The sequence below is a fragment of the Pangasianodon hypophthalmus genome, chromosome 9, assembly GCF_027358585.1.
Source record: "Pangasianodon hypophthalmus isolate fPanHyp1 chromosome 9, fPanHyp1.pri, whole genome shotgun sequence".
Classification (NCBI taxonomy): Eukaryota; Metazoa; Chordata; class Actinopteri; order Siluriformes; family Pangasiidae; genus Pangasianodon; species Pangasianodon hypophthalmus.
Window position 1 is genome coordinate 23,311,382 of NC_069718.1, and position 17,352 is coordinate 23,328,733.

At 38.7% G+C, this 17,352-nt stretch overlaps 1 protein-coding gene across 1 annotated transcript; it reads left to right on the forward strand.

Annotated features, from left to right (window-relative positions):
- The first annotated feature begins 7,067 nt into the window (after window positions 1-7,067).
- On the forward strand, window positions 7,068-17,352 carry LOC113529790 (fatty acid desaturase 2). Its single transcript, XM_026919251.3, has 13 exons — window positions 7,068-7,227; window positions 8,193-8,406; window positions 8,688-8,798; window positions 11,193-11,390; window positions 12,043-12,144; window positions 12,972-13,097; window positions 13,243-13,303; window positions 13,433-13,509; window positions 13,638-13,735; window positions 13,861-13,957; window positions 15,175-15,254; window positions 15,360-15,485; window positions 15,606-17,352. Exons 2-13 carry the CDS (start codon window positions 8,197-8,199, stop codon window positions 15,655-15,657), a joined length of 1,338 nt encoding a protein of 445 aa, XP_026775052.1. The 5' UTR covers window positions 7,068-7,227; window positions 8,193-8,196; the 3' UTR covers window positions 15,658-17,352.

Here is a 17,352-nt window from a genome sequence, read left to right on the forward strand (position 1 = left end):
AGATTATCACAAAGAATGGGTTGTATTAGGGCATTTCCACTTAAATATGAATCTAGGGTTTTTTGTGGAACCTTGAAGAAACATCAGAAATTAAAAGGCAGTTAGAAGAAGAAGGTGATGGTCTGAACTTAAATTCCATAGCTGCCAGGATTCATGCGAACTGATAAGTTTTCTGTGGTTAGAAAACATTTGCCATATCAGTGAGAGTAGATGGTTCTCGGCCATGCTTATTGATTAAATGCACCAGACACACTAGCAAAGGATAGAGGTCAGGCTTGGACAAGATTAATTGTCTACCCTGGTTATGAACTGGTGGGGAGTGCACACCCTCTGCTGGTGATCAACTCAACAAAGGCATCCAGCACCAGACAGTGGAACACAAACTGTCTGAGGACATAATTAAATAAATGAATTTATTTTTTGTGTGCTTTGCAAAATTATTTTTATTTTTATGTTTGCAAGATTTACCAATGAATATATATATATATATATATATATATATATATATATATATATATATCAGATATCAGTTTTATGCAGATTATATATATATATATATATATATATATATATATATATATATATATATATAGAAATAGATATATATACTAAAATATATCACTGAATTTTTGAGGTTTTTTTTTTTTTTTAATATTATGAAAATGTGTGTAGCTTGTGTATTATAATTACACAATTGCTTGTGTAAACTGGCCTGTACATTATTAGAATAGATTATTATTACATACTGAGAGTCAAACCAATGCATCAATGCAAAAATAAAGTAAAAGCCAGACACACACACACACACACACACACATAAAACACATCAGACAATCAAATGAAATGTGCATTGTTTGTACAAGTTTTGATCTCTAACAACTCCAAAAAAGCTCTTCAAATTTAAAGTAAATTCAACAAAACAGAGTGTTTTTTTCAATCAGAAAAATAAAAACAACAAGTGCTATAACCCGTAATTATTTCCTGGGATGAAAGTGCAGCTTGTGGAAGTCTAGCAGTACAAAGAGCAGCTTGTGGCAAATTGACCTGAGCTCTGTTATCAGTCAGTAAAATAAAGGGATTGAACTATTAGCACCAAATGAGGTCGTGCACACAGTCATCCTCTCTGCCAAGCTATATGCTCATCTGCAGATAGAGATAAAGTCAAAGCATTACTGTTAAAATTGTAGGCTTATGCTTAATCTCAATGGCCTGCTGTTGGATGGTAACAATAGAGCTGGCGATTAGCAGGTGCCATTGTCAATAACGGTGTATAAAATTGGTTCTGAGAGATGGTATAAAATCCAAACAGTAGGCAGTGTTTACTGATAACGTCACGTCAGTGTCACTCTCATACCATGCAGCTGAACCAATAAAAAAACAACCAGGCACCAATCAGTTTTGCATTATTCAAATTTTGTTTTGTAGTTAGAATTATCATATGTAAAAAAGCACTACAAGGCCATAATATAAATTACTGGAAGATTATTGGATTATATTTAATGATTTTATCTATGAAACCTTATATTACATAAGGAGTCATATTTTGATGTAATAATATGTTGCAATAATTTTAGTGGGTGAAGACACAAAACAATCAGTTCATAACTATGCTTGAAAACTGTATTTAAAATTCATATGTTGTAAATAATTGTGGAGTGTGTTTGTGTGTGCGTTTCACTGCAAACCTGTTCAGGATAAAGCGATTATGGAAAAATAAATGCATGATAAATGGAATGCAAGTGAAAGGTCTGGGAGTGGCATGACACAATAGGCTTTAGAAATAAGATACACTGTGATTATTATGTGGTATTGCTTTGATGTACTGAGAGAAATGAGACCACAGCTGAGGATTTCTGCTGTTAATTGTTTTATATTTGGTTTTATATTTGCAAATTTAAAGCGCAACATATTGCTGTGTAATGGTATTCACAAAAGGACACCAGGACTCTGTTTCAGTACTGTTTCAGTTTAACATGCCCTTGTGATGATTTGTCATTGCCATTTCATTTCAATTCATTTCAATTTTATTTGTATAGTGCTTTTAACAACAGAAAATGCGACTCATTTATCTATCTTTTAGGAAAGCCGTGCATAAATGTTTGTGTAAGTCGAACTAAAAATTTTCGCCCTGAGTTACAAAGGTTTCTTTGTACTTTGTCTTCTTTGTACTTGTGTGCATATGTTGCGGAATGCCAATCACCCTTAAATTACCAGGCGCGTGCATAGCACAGCTGATTTGCATTTGGTGACACCCACAAAACTCCATAAAAGGCAAAGCTCACACAGCTGAAATGGCTAGTGAAAGGTAAAAATAGACTTTCTCAGAGGTAGAAGTGAAAGTTATGTTGACTCTCTGCCAATAAAAAAATATATTATTTTACAGCATAACAACATCTGAAAGGCCAAAGCCTAGAGCTGAATTACAGAAAAGGTGTTAGATGTACTATATATATATATTAGATTAGATGTACTATATATATATATATATATATATATGTATATATATAGCAGATATGAAGCTTTTAATGGTCTTAACAACAAATCGTTGGCCAGAAAATTAGCAAGAATGAAACAAATGCACTCCTGAGAGCTCGTGTGCCTCCATTTGCTCGTTTAATTTTGCTGCAGTGAACTGTTTGTTTGGGGAAAACCTAGAAACAGGGAAATTCACTTATATAGTCTTCTTGTACACAAAGTAAAATCATGATAATGACTAAATTCAATCTAACACGTCAAAATTTGGGTGTACAAAATTTTCAAAAAAATATCTTCTGGGATTTTTTTTTTCTTCCTTAAAAGATTAGTTATTTTTTGGTTCTCTGCCAAATCTGATGCAGCCCATAAAGGGCCACAAGGCTTAAACATTTAAAGAAATCAAAGGGAAAAGTTCTTTCTTTATCTATTTGCCTGTTCTCACTAATTTCCTGACCCATTTCTTTTGCCCAGGAATGTATTTCTATAATAAATATACACCAGTCAGCCATAACATTAAAACCACCTGCCTAATATTGTGTAGATCCCGTTGTGCCACCTTTAGAAGCAGATCCTTTAGATCCAGATCCTGTAAGTTGCGAGGTGGGGCCTCCACGGATCAGACTTGTTTGTCCGGTTGCATTATCCTGTGAAAGAAGCCACTGTCATTATGACGGGGTGTACTTGATCTGCAGCAATGTTTAGGTATATGGTATCTGTCAAAGTACCAGCTTGCCTTCTTCCCATAGTGCATCCTGGTGCCATCTCTTCCCCAGGTAAGTGACACACACACACCCGGCCGTCCACATGTATGATGTAAAAGAAAATGTGATTCATCAGACCAGGCCACCTTCTGCCATTGCTTCATGGTCCAGTTCTGGTGATCATGCCATTTTAGGCACTTTTGATGGTGGACAGAGGTCAGTATGGGCACTCTGACCGGTCTGCGGCTGCGATGCACTGTACATTCTGACACCTTTCTATCGTAGCCAGCATTAACTTTTTTAGCAATTTGTGCTACAGTAGCTCTTCTGTGGGATTGGACCAGGTGGTCTAGCCTTCACTCCCCACACGCATCAGTGAACCTTGGTTGGGTGCCGGGTCACTGGTTGTCCTTCCTTGGACCACCTTTGGTAGGTACTAACCACTGCATACCAGGAACACTCCACAAGACCTGCTGTTTTGAAGATGCTCTTTGTCCCTTGTCAAAGTGATTCAGATCGTTATGCTTGCCCGTTATTCCTGATTTAAACACATCAGCTTCGAGGACTGACTGTTCACTTCACTAATCAATGTTATTCACTTCACCTGTCAGTTGTTTTAATGTTTAATGATCAGTGTATACATGTCTAGATGTCTAGATAGATAGGTAAATATAGGTATATATACATGTACAATGTTGCCTGCCAAGACACTTCACTTCGAATTAAATATATATATATATATATATATATATATATATATATATATATATATATATATATATATATATATATTCAAAGTGAAGTGTTTTGGCAACATTGTACATGGCACACTCAGCACATTGCAGCTTGAGACATGCTAGATCAGTCATTTATTGGTCACTTCATGCTGGCTCAAATAAGGTGCTGCACAGCAATAAAAGAAAATGCTGTTTTATAACTGGGTTTTATAACTGGGTTTTATAAACGTTTTATTAAATGTGTGTGTAACTAAAAATGCATTGCAGTAACTCATTGCAATTTATATGAGTTAAAGCTGATTAACTGAGGTCTACATTTGTTAGTCTTCTTATGCGTGCTCAGGAGCGCGAGTATGTGGGGACATGAAAATTTTTTCCAAAATACGGGATTTTCACGAATACCAAATTTCTTGTGTAAATACTCCTATGAATGAATCACAAACAAACTCATTCGTATCCAGCTTGATGATTGTGGCCCAATTTATCAGAAATCTGGATGTAGATTAATATCCCTACTGAGCAAGCCAGAGGTGACAGTGGCAAGAAAAAACTCCCTGAGAGGAAGAAACCTTGAGAGGAACCAGACTCAAAAGGGAACCCATCTTATTCTGTGTGACACCGGATAGTGGGATTATAAATCATTACAGCATACAGTTGTAAAAGAGTAAAGGCGGTAGTAAGTGTGTTCAATATGTTCAGTATACACAATAAGTGAATAAGAGTCCTGGGATAATCACATGACAGTCTTTATGGTTACAGCAGAAGTTCTTAGATGCCACAACTTTACAGTATCCAGGTGATTATCCACTGAAGAAAGTGTGAGACTTGGACATTGCACTGTTTATGTAAAATTGCTTGTATTGAAAATGTAACAAAAATATATACTGTCCATCCTTATAGTTTACTTCTGTTCTACTGTTGATTTTCCGGCCAAGTATACTAAAACACATGAATCTTAGATTTGATCATGGAGTGGCATGCTACTCATTCAGCCCTCAAAGCTTCTGTATGGTGCTCCTACTGAGATGTCACATTAATGAAGTCTATGCTGGATGCTGGTCATATTTGTGTGTACTTTAGAACATCACCATTATATTTAATGACTCATATTTGTGTGTACTTTAGAACATCAGCATTATATTTAACGATTCTTACACTGTAATAATCTTTTCAGGCCTCATAATTTTATCCGTATCATTTAGATATCATAACTTGCAATAAAGTACTTGAAGATAGTTGCAAGGGGCAGCTGTTACAACTGATAACACTGTAAAGGGCCCATTTCACAAAAGTATGTAGGTACAGGGTAAAATGATTTTGGTAAGCCTTACAACCGATTGAAACACCTTTGTTGATGTAAATGTTGACATGCATGCTAGCATTGGTGATGAGTAGCTAGATAGACCGATCAGCCATAAAATTAAAACCACCTGCCTAATATTGTGTAGGTCCCCCTTGTGCCGCCAAAACAGCTCTGAGACGTCGAGGCATGGACTCCACAAGACCTCTGAAGGTGTGCTGTGGTATCTGGAACCAAGATATTAGCAGCAGATCCTTTAAGTCCTGTAAGTTGTGAGGTGGGGCCTCCATGGATCAGACTTGTTTTTCCAGCACATCCTACAGATGCTCGATTGAGATCTGGGGAATTTGGAGGCCAAATCAACATCTTAAACTCTGTGTCATGTTCCTCAAACCATTCCTGAACAATTTTTACAGTGTTGCAGGGTGCATTATTCTGCTGAAAGAGGCCACTACCATTAGGGAATACCACTGCCATGAAGGGGTTTACTTGGTCTGCAACAATGTTTAGGTAGGTTGTACGTGTCAAAGTAACGTCCACATGAATGCCAGGACCCGAGGTTTCCCAGCAGAACGTTGCCCAGAACATCACACTGCCTCCGCCAGCTTGCCTTCTTCCCACAGTGCATCCTGGTGCCATCTCTTCCCCAGGTAAGCGATGCACACGCAACCGACCGTCCACATGATGTAAAAGAAAACGTGATTCATCAGGCCAGGCCACCTTCTTCCATTGCTCCATGGTCCAGTTCTGATACTCACATGCCCATTGTAGGCACTTTCAGCAGTGGACAGAGGTCAGCATGGGCACTCTGACCGGTCTGCAGCTACACAGCCCCATACACAGCAAGCTGTGATGCACTGTGTGTCCTGACACCTTTCTATCACAGCCAGCATGAACTTTTTCAGCAGCTTGTGCTACAGTAGCTCTTCTATGGCATCAGACCAGACGGACCAGCCTTCGTTCCCCACATATCAATGAGCCTTGGGGGCCCACAACCCTGTTGCCACTTCACGGTTGTCCTTCCTTGGACCACTTTTTCTGGTACTAACCACTGCATACCGGGAACACCCCACAAGACCTGCCGTTTGTTAGATGCTCTGACCCAGTCGTCAAGCCATCACAATTGGTCACTTACGCTTTCCCATTTTTCCTGCATCCAACACATCAACTTCGAGAACTGACTGTTCACATACTGCCTAATATAACCCATCCCTTTACAGGTGGCATTGTAATGAGATAATCAGTTATTCACTTCACAAGTCAGTCATATGTCATGTCATGTCATGTTATGGCTGATCGGTGTATGTAGTTAATTGACAATTGAGTTAATGTATATTGCATTTATGTATTACATCAAACTGACTATATTGTTCATTTCCATTAATAGATTTACAAAATGATGAACTTGTGGATGGGTGAAATAGTCAATATAGATAAAACCTATATCACCAAGAGCATCCTCAGCATTAGCTAGTTGTATTTGGAGTTAAATGAGAGGTGAGTTAACACTTACAGTGAGCTTTATGAGAGTTATTGTTTGTTCTGTGTCATATGTAGTCCATAGTGAGGTAGCAGTAGGAATGTGAGAAGATCCTCATGAGGTACTTTGCAATCAAAGGAGCAACCAAATCATGAAAGCATGAATTCTCAGATATCTTTTATTTATGTAACGAACATACTTTCTCACAAATACAGACAGAGAGAGAGAGAAAGAGAGAGAGAGGGAATGAGAGAGAGAAGGGGGGGGGGGGGTATAAACTCGGTAGAATCGGAAAGGAGAGCTGCGCGCTGATTGGCCAGCAGGCTGCAGGGCGCGCGCGCGGATTGGAGCAGAAGCGCTCGAACGATCTGTTTGGAACTCAGGAGAGCAGCGCAGTGATGAGAGCCGGTATGAAAGAGCAGCGGCGCACCGGGGGATAACACTGATAACACCGAACACACACACTGATCACGGAGGACTGAGCACAGTTCAATGCACATCCCGACTACGTGCACAGAAGGAACACCCTAACGAGTGAGTACATCTCTCAGTGCATTTAGTGCATGTGTAGTAAGCCATGATTGTTGTATTGCATTCTGTGATGTGTGTGTCTTTGTACAAGAAAGTACAGGATGCACATTTAAATGCATGCATTTATTTATTGAGCTTGACTGTATTACACTCTCACCACAACCAACGAGTCTTTCTGTGACTCCTCAGTACAGGTGCATAACACTGCTGCAATAACACTGCATCAAATAACGGTTTCAGTGGAAACCAACTTCTGAGATATAAACCACTAAATATTATTTTGTGTGGATTTATATGAGTAGACTACATTACACATGTCCAGGCAGCTCTATGAAATAAAACTGTTATTGGTTTCCTAATAAAATGCATAAACATCTGGAATACAAATATCTTTTTTTTTTGCTTTCTTTCTTTTTTTTTTTTTTAAATTATGGAAAACCAGACATGATTTTTTCCCCCCTAATCTTTCCAGCAATCCTGGCCAACAGTCTCATTATGCTCTTTGTTAATATGGGTGGTGGTGTATGTTGAAAAAGGAAGAAATGGTATAATTTTAAATTGCATTTTACATAACATAATTTTTGTTATGACAATATTTCCTAATTGGAACTCAGGAGAGGAGCATATGTATTACACACACACACACACACACACATGTATTATTCTGCAGGAGTCAGGTTTGTATGCATGACAATTTTCAAGTCTGGTGTTGTGTGTAGCCAGAGATTGATTAGCTGATATGAAAAGGCTTTATAACCAGGTCAGATTTTATTACATTGGGTTTATCATAAATCAGGCACCTAAATTAGGTACCTCCACACCTACAGCGATGGAGGGATGAACTTGTTTATTTCTATTCTATCTATCTATCTATCTATCTATCTATCAACCTGTTTGTTTGTTTGTTTGGGGGATGGTGACTAAGTTCAGTGTCTTTGCACTTTCCGATGTTGACTGATTGCTAACAGAGAGATGGGCGGCGGAGGACACCGGGGTGAGCAGCTGGGGTCAGGAGAGAGCGGCTCATGCGCACAGTACACCTGGGAAGAAGTGCAGAAGCACAATCGCAGGGGTGATCAATGGCTGGTGATTGAGAGAAAAGTGTACAATGTGAGTGAGTGGACGAAAAGACACCCTGGAGGACGCAGAGTTCTAGCGCACTATGCTGGAGAGGACGCAACGGTAACTAGCCACCTCATCAGATATTCGTTTGGATTATGCATTAAATTAACCTTTTAAACAACTTATGCAATACTTTAAATAGCCATGGTGTGACTCTTTGACACAGCAAAGTCCTCACTGTTTAATTAACACTGTTAAGTTTGTGTTCACTTGCACCTAGGCCATTAAAACACGTTTTTCTAAATCATCTGAGATATTGATAGGCTAACAGTAGTATTTAGCAAGAAGATAAATATTGTTGCACTTTGTGGATACCTGAATGAACGTGCAGCTTTGTGCAGGATGCATTTACGGCCTTCCATCCGGATCAGCGATTCGTGCGGAAGTTCATGAAGCCGCTGCTGCTGGGAGAGTTGGCGCCTTCGGAGCCCAGTCAAGACCATGGCAAAAACGTATGGCTGCAACTACACACTACACAAATGTGTTTCCTTTACAGACATTATATGGAAAGGGGCATCAACTAAGGGGGAATGTAGCACCTTGCTTTTTGTGATTAGTGAAATTTGTTATCCATTTGTTTCAAATCAATTTATATTTGACAATTCAGTAGGGATGGCGCAATAGACAGTCACGTGATGCAAAGTGCTATCAGTAATTGCCATTAATCAATTTAGAAAGCTGATAAAAATAATAAACCTATATGGCTTTGTATGCTGTAGCATTACAATCACTTCACTGGAACTAAGAGGCCCGAACCTGTTCCAGCATGATAGTATGCCTGTGCAAATGCAAGGTCCATATTATGCCAAGGCTGGAGTGGAAGAACTCCACTTCAACCCCATTGAACACCTTTGGGATGAACTGGAACACCGACTGCGCACCAGGCCTCCTCACCCAACATCAGTGCCTGACCTCACTAATGCTCTTGTAGCTGAATGAGCTCAAATCCTCATAGCCATGCTCCAAAATCTAGTGCAAAGCCTTCCCAGAAGAGGTTATTGTAACAGCAAAGGGGGAATAGATCTGGAATAGGGTGTTCGAAAAGCACATCTGAGCATTATGGTCAGGTGTCCACAAAATTCTGACATATAGTGTATCTCTGTATGTCCTGATACATTATCAGTTACTGTTCACTGTTTCAGTTACTGACTGTATTAGTTTAGTTTTCCTAATGTTTATCACTCTGGATTCACTCGGACATAACTAACCTGTAGAGGACCTGCAGATAATAGGTCCAAGATAACACAAAGGATACAATTTCATGTCTATGGGATAGAATTTGATGCCTATATGTTACAAGTCGTTGGTAGAAATTACAAATCTGAACCAGATACAAATCTTTCTATATACTAGTACTGTATATGCAAATCTAGTATGTTATGCAATGTCAATTGCATTGACATAGACTTAAATGTCTCAAGTACTTTCCAACTTCTGAACCTCTGCATTACAAGTTGTCACTGATTTCCAGAGAGTTATTTAGATCACCTATGAAGAAAGAGAAAAAAAATTGTTATAATGTATTTTTAACTGCTTAGTAGATATAGATTTACAGACATAAAGACAACCTATTGACATTATGAGGGAAATAGCATTGATAGCACTCAAGAGTAAAGTATAGTACAAGTAGTAAATTAGTAAACATAAAATGAAATTAAAATAAAATAAAACACTAGTCAATTGTGGGCATCTGAGTTCTCATGTATACACAACAGGCCAGATAGTGCCTTCCTCTGAGTGTGTTACATTGCCCTGGGATGCAGCATGAGCAGCAGTTCAAAAAGATGCAGTGGCTGGCTTCGTGTTTCACGGAGTAAGCATTTGTTAACCTTCACCCGCTTGGTAGCTGTCATATAATGGGCAGAACTGGCTAGTGGGTGGGAATTGGCAAATTATCAAACTGGGAAGAAAATTAATAAAAAATAAAACACAAACGATTGAGAACTGGAATTTCCACCAGGCAGATGTATTTAAAATGTTTCCACTTGCCATAATTGCTAAATCAAACATTCCCAAAAATAATTGGTTAATGAGCAGAAAAAAGGTCTAAATTGGCTCCTATCCACATTTTGGACAGATTGACCAGATTGTAATAAGTGCTGTAACATCCACGTGCTGGAAGATCTTAGAAACAAAGCTGACTCAGAAGCATTTCTTCGCTTGCCCCTACAGAGGCACTGTCAGACCAGCTTGCACTGGGAAATACTAAATGAGGAATTTAACTGTTTGTCTAAAGCTGAAAGTTTGGCTGTGGGGTACAAACATACTAAAGGAATTAATTGGTAAAAATGTCTGTTGCCATAGAATCGGAATCTGGCCTGCCGGTTAGCCTGAACATAATGAAGGGAGTGATTGTGGTGGTATGAGGTGAGGTTTTTCTCTTGGTTCAGGCTTTGCCAGCGATTGGCTGTTAGGGTTTAAAATGCATGTGACTATGGCTGAGGTTACTTCGGGCCAAAATAATTCCTCTGTATCTACTGCCACCTGTTGCTTATTAATGGCAGTACATTTTGCCCCAGTTTGATGACTGAGGGTCATGTTACATTCTTTTACTCCACTGCAGCTTAAGCTTAAGGTCAGTAGCTCTTTCCATCTATCAGACAGGTTACAGATTTTTTTTTCTGTGAGTAATCTGCAAGGAAACATGTAAACACGAAAACTCCACATACTCCACGAGCCCTGGAGGTCCTCCACTCAGTTGTAGAACTATAGATACATACATAACCTTATGTAGTCTTAGGATAGTATATTTGACATACTTCACAATAATATATAATTATTAATTATACTATTTAATTATTAAAACTCAGTTCCTGTTGTTGTGGTTCTTGTCTCATCTATCTCAGGCTGCTTTAATGGAAGATTTCCGGGCCTTGCGTAAGCAGTTGGAGGCACAGGGCTTGTTCCGCACCAGCCCGCTGTTTTTTATCCTATACCTTGGACACATTCTGCTCTTGGAGGCCCTGTCTTTAGCACTCCTTTCGACATTTGGCAATGGCTGGATTATGACAATTCTAGTGTCTGTCATACTGGCCACTGCACAGGTACGATGGCTTCATTTTTAACATAGTCACCAGGATGGTGCTCATGGTAAACATGTTCTAGTAAATAGGGGAAACCAGGGATGGCTGTAACATTTTTTTTACATGGGTAAAAAAACCCATTTTATGGGTTATTTGTAACATAGCCCAGGGTTAAATGTAACATTATGAATGTTACATTTAACATTCATAACGTGTGTGTGTGTGTGTCTGTGTGTGTGTGTGTGTGTGTGTGTGGTTGAAAGTTAGAGAGTAATGTATTATCCATTATATACTATATAACGTGATTTTAATTGGCACAGCTTGTTCCTGATTGGAGAAATTAAGTGTTACAACTATCCCCTCTTACAACCATCCTGGTCTCCCATATAACCAAAGCATAGTGTGTTTGTGTATAATAATAAAGTCAGTCAAAAAGCACCAAATCATCTAACTCCTTAAAACAGGTAGTAGGCAACACAGACACTTGGAGAAAAATGAAATAAGGCATTAATAAAATATAGTTTTTCCAAAATCCCGGTTGGTAGCTGTGATATGATAAAGTGTGGCTGACTGGTGGAAGAGAATTGGCAGGTGACCAAATTGGGGGAAAATAAGGGAAAAAGTGGTACTGAGACCATATGTTGATGTGTGCTTTCTCTCCTTTGCCATACAGGCTCAGGCTGGCTGGCTTCAGCATGACTTTGGCCACCTGTCAGTTTTCAAAAATTCTACCTGGGATCACGTAGTGCACAAATTTGTCATTGGACACCTGAAGGTACCAGATCAAGATGCATACAACTACTTTTTACCAATAAAGATCATACACCGATGAGTCAATCCATTATCGCTATCTGCCTAATGTGCTGTTGGTCCTGCCAAAAAAGCTCTGACCCACCTAGGCATGGACTGTACAAGACCTCTGAAGGTGCCCTGTGGTATCTGGCACCAAGACATTAGCAGCAGATCCTTAAAGTCCTATAAGTTGCGAGGTGGAGCTGCACGGATCAGACTCATTGTACCCATTGTAGGCACTTTCAGCAGTGGACAAGGGTTGCTAGGGCACTCTGACTGGTCTGCGGCTATGCAGCCCCTATGCACTGCGTGTTGTGACACAGAAGCCCTTCTGTGGCTTTGGACTTAAGAGGACAGCCCCTGCCCTCGCGCGTTGATGAGTCTTGGGTGCCCCATCACCCTGTTGCTGGTTCCTGGTTTGTCCCTCTCGCATCATTGTCAGTAGGCTCTCACTGCTGAATAGGAGCACCCCATAAGCCTTGTCTTTTCGGAGATGCTCCAACCTAGTCATCTGGCCATAACGATTTAGCCACTGTCAATGTTGCTAAGGTTTCATGCTTGCCCATTTCTCCCACATCCAACACAACTATGAGAAGTGACCATTCACTTACCATCTAATATATCCCAGACCTTGATCTGCTCTGCTGTTATGAGATAATCAGTGTTATTCGCTTCATTTGCGAGTTGTCACAATGCTTTGACTCATCAGTGTATATTAAATTATACCTGTCGAAAACTTTCAAGATGTATGACTTTCTCCAGGAGTGCTCCAAACTATGTGTGCGTGTGTCTGTGTTTGTGAATATATAGGGGGCTTCTGCAAATTGGTGGAACCATCGCCACTTTCAGCACCATGCTAAGCCCAATGTGGTCAAGAAGGACCCTGACATCAACATGCTGAACATACTGGTCCTGGGAAACATCCTGCCTGTTGAGGTAAACTAAATGAATTCTGTGTTCACATATATGTCTTTACAGTAATTAATTAGCCTTCACATCTTCACGGATTTCACAGATTTTACACTGTGTATTTCATTTTTTGAAATTTTCTGTTTATCTATACTTTCTTTCTTTGTTACAGTATGGGACTAAAAAGTTGAAGCACTTGCCCTATAACCATCAGCACAAGTACTTCTTTTTGAGTATGTCATTCACTGCTATTTTCTTTAGACCAGTATAAACACAGAGATTGTTCAGAATAATGCAGTAGCTTTATGTTTAACATGTAAACCACCCCCTGTCCACATCTTGCTATTCTCTCTCTTACCCAGTTGGCCCTCCCCTGCTCATACCACTGTACTTTAACATGCACATTTTGCAAACGATGTATTTGCAACGGGATTGGGTGGTAAGTTGCCATGACAATGTCTTTTATTATTCATTATGCAATCAGCATTATGTGTAAACATACAATAGAACTACCTCTTGCTTATGTAAAGACCTACTTTTTAATATTATGTTTCTTTTTCTGTTGAGGATTTTGCATGGTATCTGTCCTACTATGCACGTTACCTCACGTGTTATGTTCCCTATTATGGAGTTCTGGGATCTTTCGTGCTTCTGACTTTTGTAAGGTAAGACTTCACCTGTCTTCTACATACCCCTTATTTTAGACATCATATTAGCATTCAGTGTATCACAATCATACACATGACAGAAAAAAATGCATTGTACTTTCTGTTACTGGTGTGATCTCCAGGTTTATGGAGAGTCACTGGTTTGTGTGGGTGACCCAGATGAACCACATTCCCATGGACATTGACTATGACAAAAATGATGACTGGCTCAGCATGCAGGTACATTTTTGGCTCAGTATTTAGGATCACTGGCTCCTAATCAGTGGGCAACTCAAGCTTTTGCAGAACTGTACTCTGTACACAATATTACTCAAACACCTGAAACTAGCGTTAATATTTGGGAATTTCTGTAAAGATTGTAGAGGACTGTGGACCATTCCAAAAATAGCCCCAAAGCATTAATGATGACGGACTGCAATTTTAAAAAAGATTTTTAGAAATAGATAGATAGATAGATAGATAGATTGAGAATACAGTGAGAAAGAAGTTTCAGAGAAAAAACACACAAGCCTCTCATGTGGCTGGGCTTAACAGTGGGCTTTACTCTCATTGGTCAGTGAGATTTGGATCGACAGCTTCCTGACTGCGAAGTAGAGACGCTCCTGAGAGCACATCTAGTTGTATGAGATTATCCAAACCTCAAATGTTAATTATGAACTAATATACTAAAAAATTAAGCAGTTTCTTTGTGTGAATCTATCTATCTATCTATCTATCTATCTATCTATCTATCTATCTAAAAATAGATGGGCCAAGCACAAAATGGCAAATTATTAAGCTTTTAATAGTTTTAACAACAAATCATTGGTCAGGAAATTAGCAAGAATTAAAATGATATAGCTTTTCTCTTTGATTTCTTTATATGTTTAAGCCTTGTGGCCCTTTATGGGCATCAGGTGTGGCAGAGAACCAAATAATGACTAATCTTTTAAGGAAAAAAAAAACGTCCCAGAAGACATTCTCGGAAAATTTTGCACACCCAGACATGAGTTAGATTTAATTTTACATCAAACATTTTAATCATTATCATCATTTTAACTTTGTGTACAAGAAGACTATATAAGTGAATTTCCCTGTTTCTAGCTTTTCCCCAAACAAACAGTTCACTGCAGCAAAAGGAAACCAGCAAATGGTGGCACAGGAGCTCTCAGGAGTGCATTTGTTTCAGTTCTTGCTCATTTTCTGACCAATGATTTGTTGCTAAGACCATTAAAAGCTTCATATTTGACATTTTGTGTATGTGTATATATATATATATATATATATATATATATATATATATATATATATATATATATGTCATATATATCACATTTTCCTTTGACAATGCATTGTTTGTTGTGAAAGTTGTGAAATCTTTCTACTCTGATTCCATTTAAAACCATTTAAAGTTCTATTATAGGATTTAATATATGCTTTTGTGGCTTTTTGTTTAGTTGAAAGCTACTTGTAATATTGAGCATTCAGCGTTCAATGATTGGTTCAGCGGCCATCTCAACTTCCAGATTGAGCACCAGTAAGTGAACTAGCATTGTAATGTTCATAGGTGCATGAATATTAGTAAGATATTTGTGTATGGTGCTCTTATATGATGTCTGTTCTGTTTTACTCCCCCCACCAGTCTCTTTCCCATGATGCCTCGCCATAACTATAGCCGTGCGGCTCCTCAAGTACGAAAACTTTGTGAGAAGTACGGAGTTAAGTATCAGGTCAAAGGCCTGTGGGAATCCTGGTGTGACATTGTCAGGTAGTTAATTTACCACTGCAGTTTATTTTTATATGCACACTGATTTAATACACACTCTAAAATACATGCTTGGTGCTTCAGGTCATGCTAACACTGAGATTTTATTCATATCCACTTCAGGTCTTTGAAGAAGTCTGGTGAGCTGTGGCTAGATGCCTACCTCCACAAATAATCATTATCTCACCTGTATTTCCTTCAACGATTGTTTAAAACCATGTCTACAGCGTAATCACAATTCAACAATATTCACATAGGGTTTTAATTCAATTGTTCTTGCCTTTAATTCACACTTTAATCTTCTCATTATCCAATGTCCTATATGCTGGAACTGATGTGTTATTTTGGTGCTTTATTTGTAAGTGAATTGGGACCACAAACCTCTCCTGGATGAAATTTTTTTCTTTCCATGCTGATGATAACATCAGACACAAATAAAATCAAATTACGGTGCTGGACTAAATCTAAATTCTACAAATGTTATAACGGTTTCTTATATTATAAATAGTTTTCTAATAATGCTTTTCTTTGTATTAACCAGTTTTTTAAAAGTAATTTACATTTGAAAACAGACATCTAATCACAGTAAAATTAGGTAGATAACACATTGAAATGCAATGTGAATTTTTGTAGAATTACTTATTAAATCTGAAACTGTTCCCCATTTTCTATGCTTCTTAAAGCTTGTCATTTATTTGATCTTTTTCATTTTTGGCAAATGTCTTCTTGTGAGCAACAATATTTAATCCTTGTTGTTTGAGACTGAGATCACGAAACGTAAAATGACCACAAAACATGATTACAAAACCAATATCATTATGATATATCAAAAAGGCCCTGTAATTTTTACAAGTGCAGGTACATTTGTGTATGTCATAGGCAAAATTGTGTTATATACGACCAATACTTATAATCTCTGTAATGTTTGCACACACCTGAGCATTGCTGTGTTAAACCTTTGGAGGGATGGTGATGGCATCTTAAGGGTTATCAAGTTGGTACCCACCTTTTTTTCCCTTTTCCACCCTCCTTCCACTGTTTCACTAATGATCCCTCTACAACTCCTAAGGGTTCAACAGCGAGACCAGTGACACCAGGTTCATTCCCTTTGATGCCTGGTGCCCAGGAGGGGTCCCACCTCTAGAGTCACTAACTACTCTTCACATGTAAGCCTCTTGCTCTCACAGGTGTCATCCACTGCATCTTTTCTGGGAACTATAAGCTATAATCTATGATGTCCATGAGGATCACAGTACAAGGTCTGGCCAGAGGTTTTATTGAAGCAATCTCAGCTGGGAAATAAAGCCTTCAGCGTCTTCCAATCCTGTGCTGGGCCCTGTTGCCCAGTCTCTGGTATAGATGTGAGGAGCTCGGAATGATTCTGGCTTTTTCTGACAAATAAAGAAGGTTAAAGAAGGTGGATTAGAGGAAGCAGAGGCAGGTATTGTGTAGACATGTGAGCACCTTGTTCTGCTGCCAGATGTATCAGCCATGTGTTAGACCTGTCTGGCAGCCGACCAGAATGTGTTTCAGTGTTGCTGGGGATAGGCAGAGTGGCAAATATAAAATAGGAGGATTGCAATAATTGCTACTTGGAATGACTTATTAACTCTGTACCTGCACCTTATTCTGTAAATAAATGTATTGATTTGAACCCCTTTGTAGTGTCAGGAGTGAGGCTTCTCTCACTACCTCCTTATAAACATACATGTGGCATCCAACTGAATAACAGTATATAATATAATGAATCATCTTTTTATTTTACTTTCTGGGGCATTGCATTTTAAATATTTTAACATGTGTATGATAGATTGTAAGCCTGGAAAATTGTGATAAGTAAAGAATAAAACACAAAGTGGCATCAAACCTT

Excerpts from the sequence above, each read along its gene's own strand:
- LOC113529790 (XM_026919251.3), top strand. The coding sequence starts at position 8,197 with ATGGGCGGCGGAGGACACCGGGGTGAGCAGCTGGGGTCAGGAGAGAGC. Across the intron at positions 13,510-13,637 it reads ATTTGCAACGGGATTGGGTG|GATTTTGCATGGTATCTGTC; the intron begins GTAAGTTGCCAT and ends TTTTCTGTTGAG. Across the intron at positions 15,486-15,605 it reads TCCTGGTGTGACATTGTCAG|GTCTTTGAAGAAGTCTGGTG; the intron begins GTAGTTAATTTA and ends TATCCACTTCAG.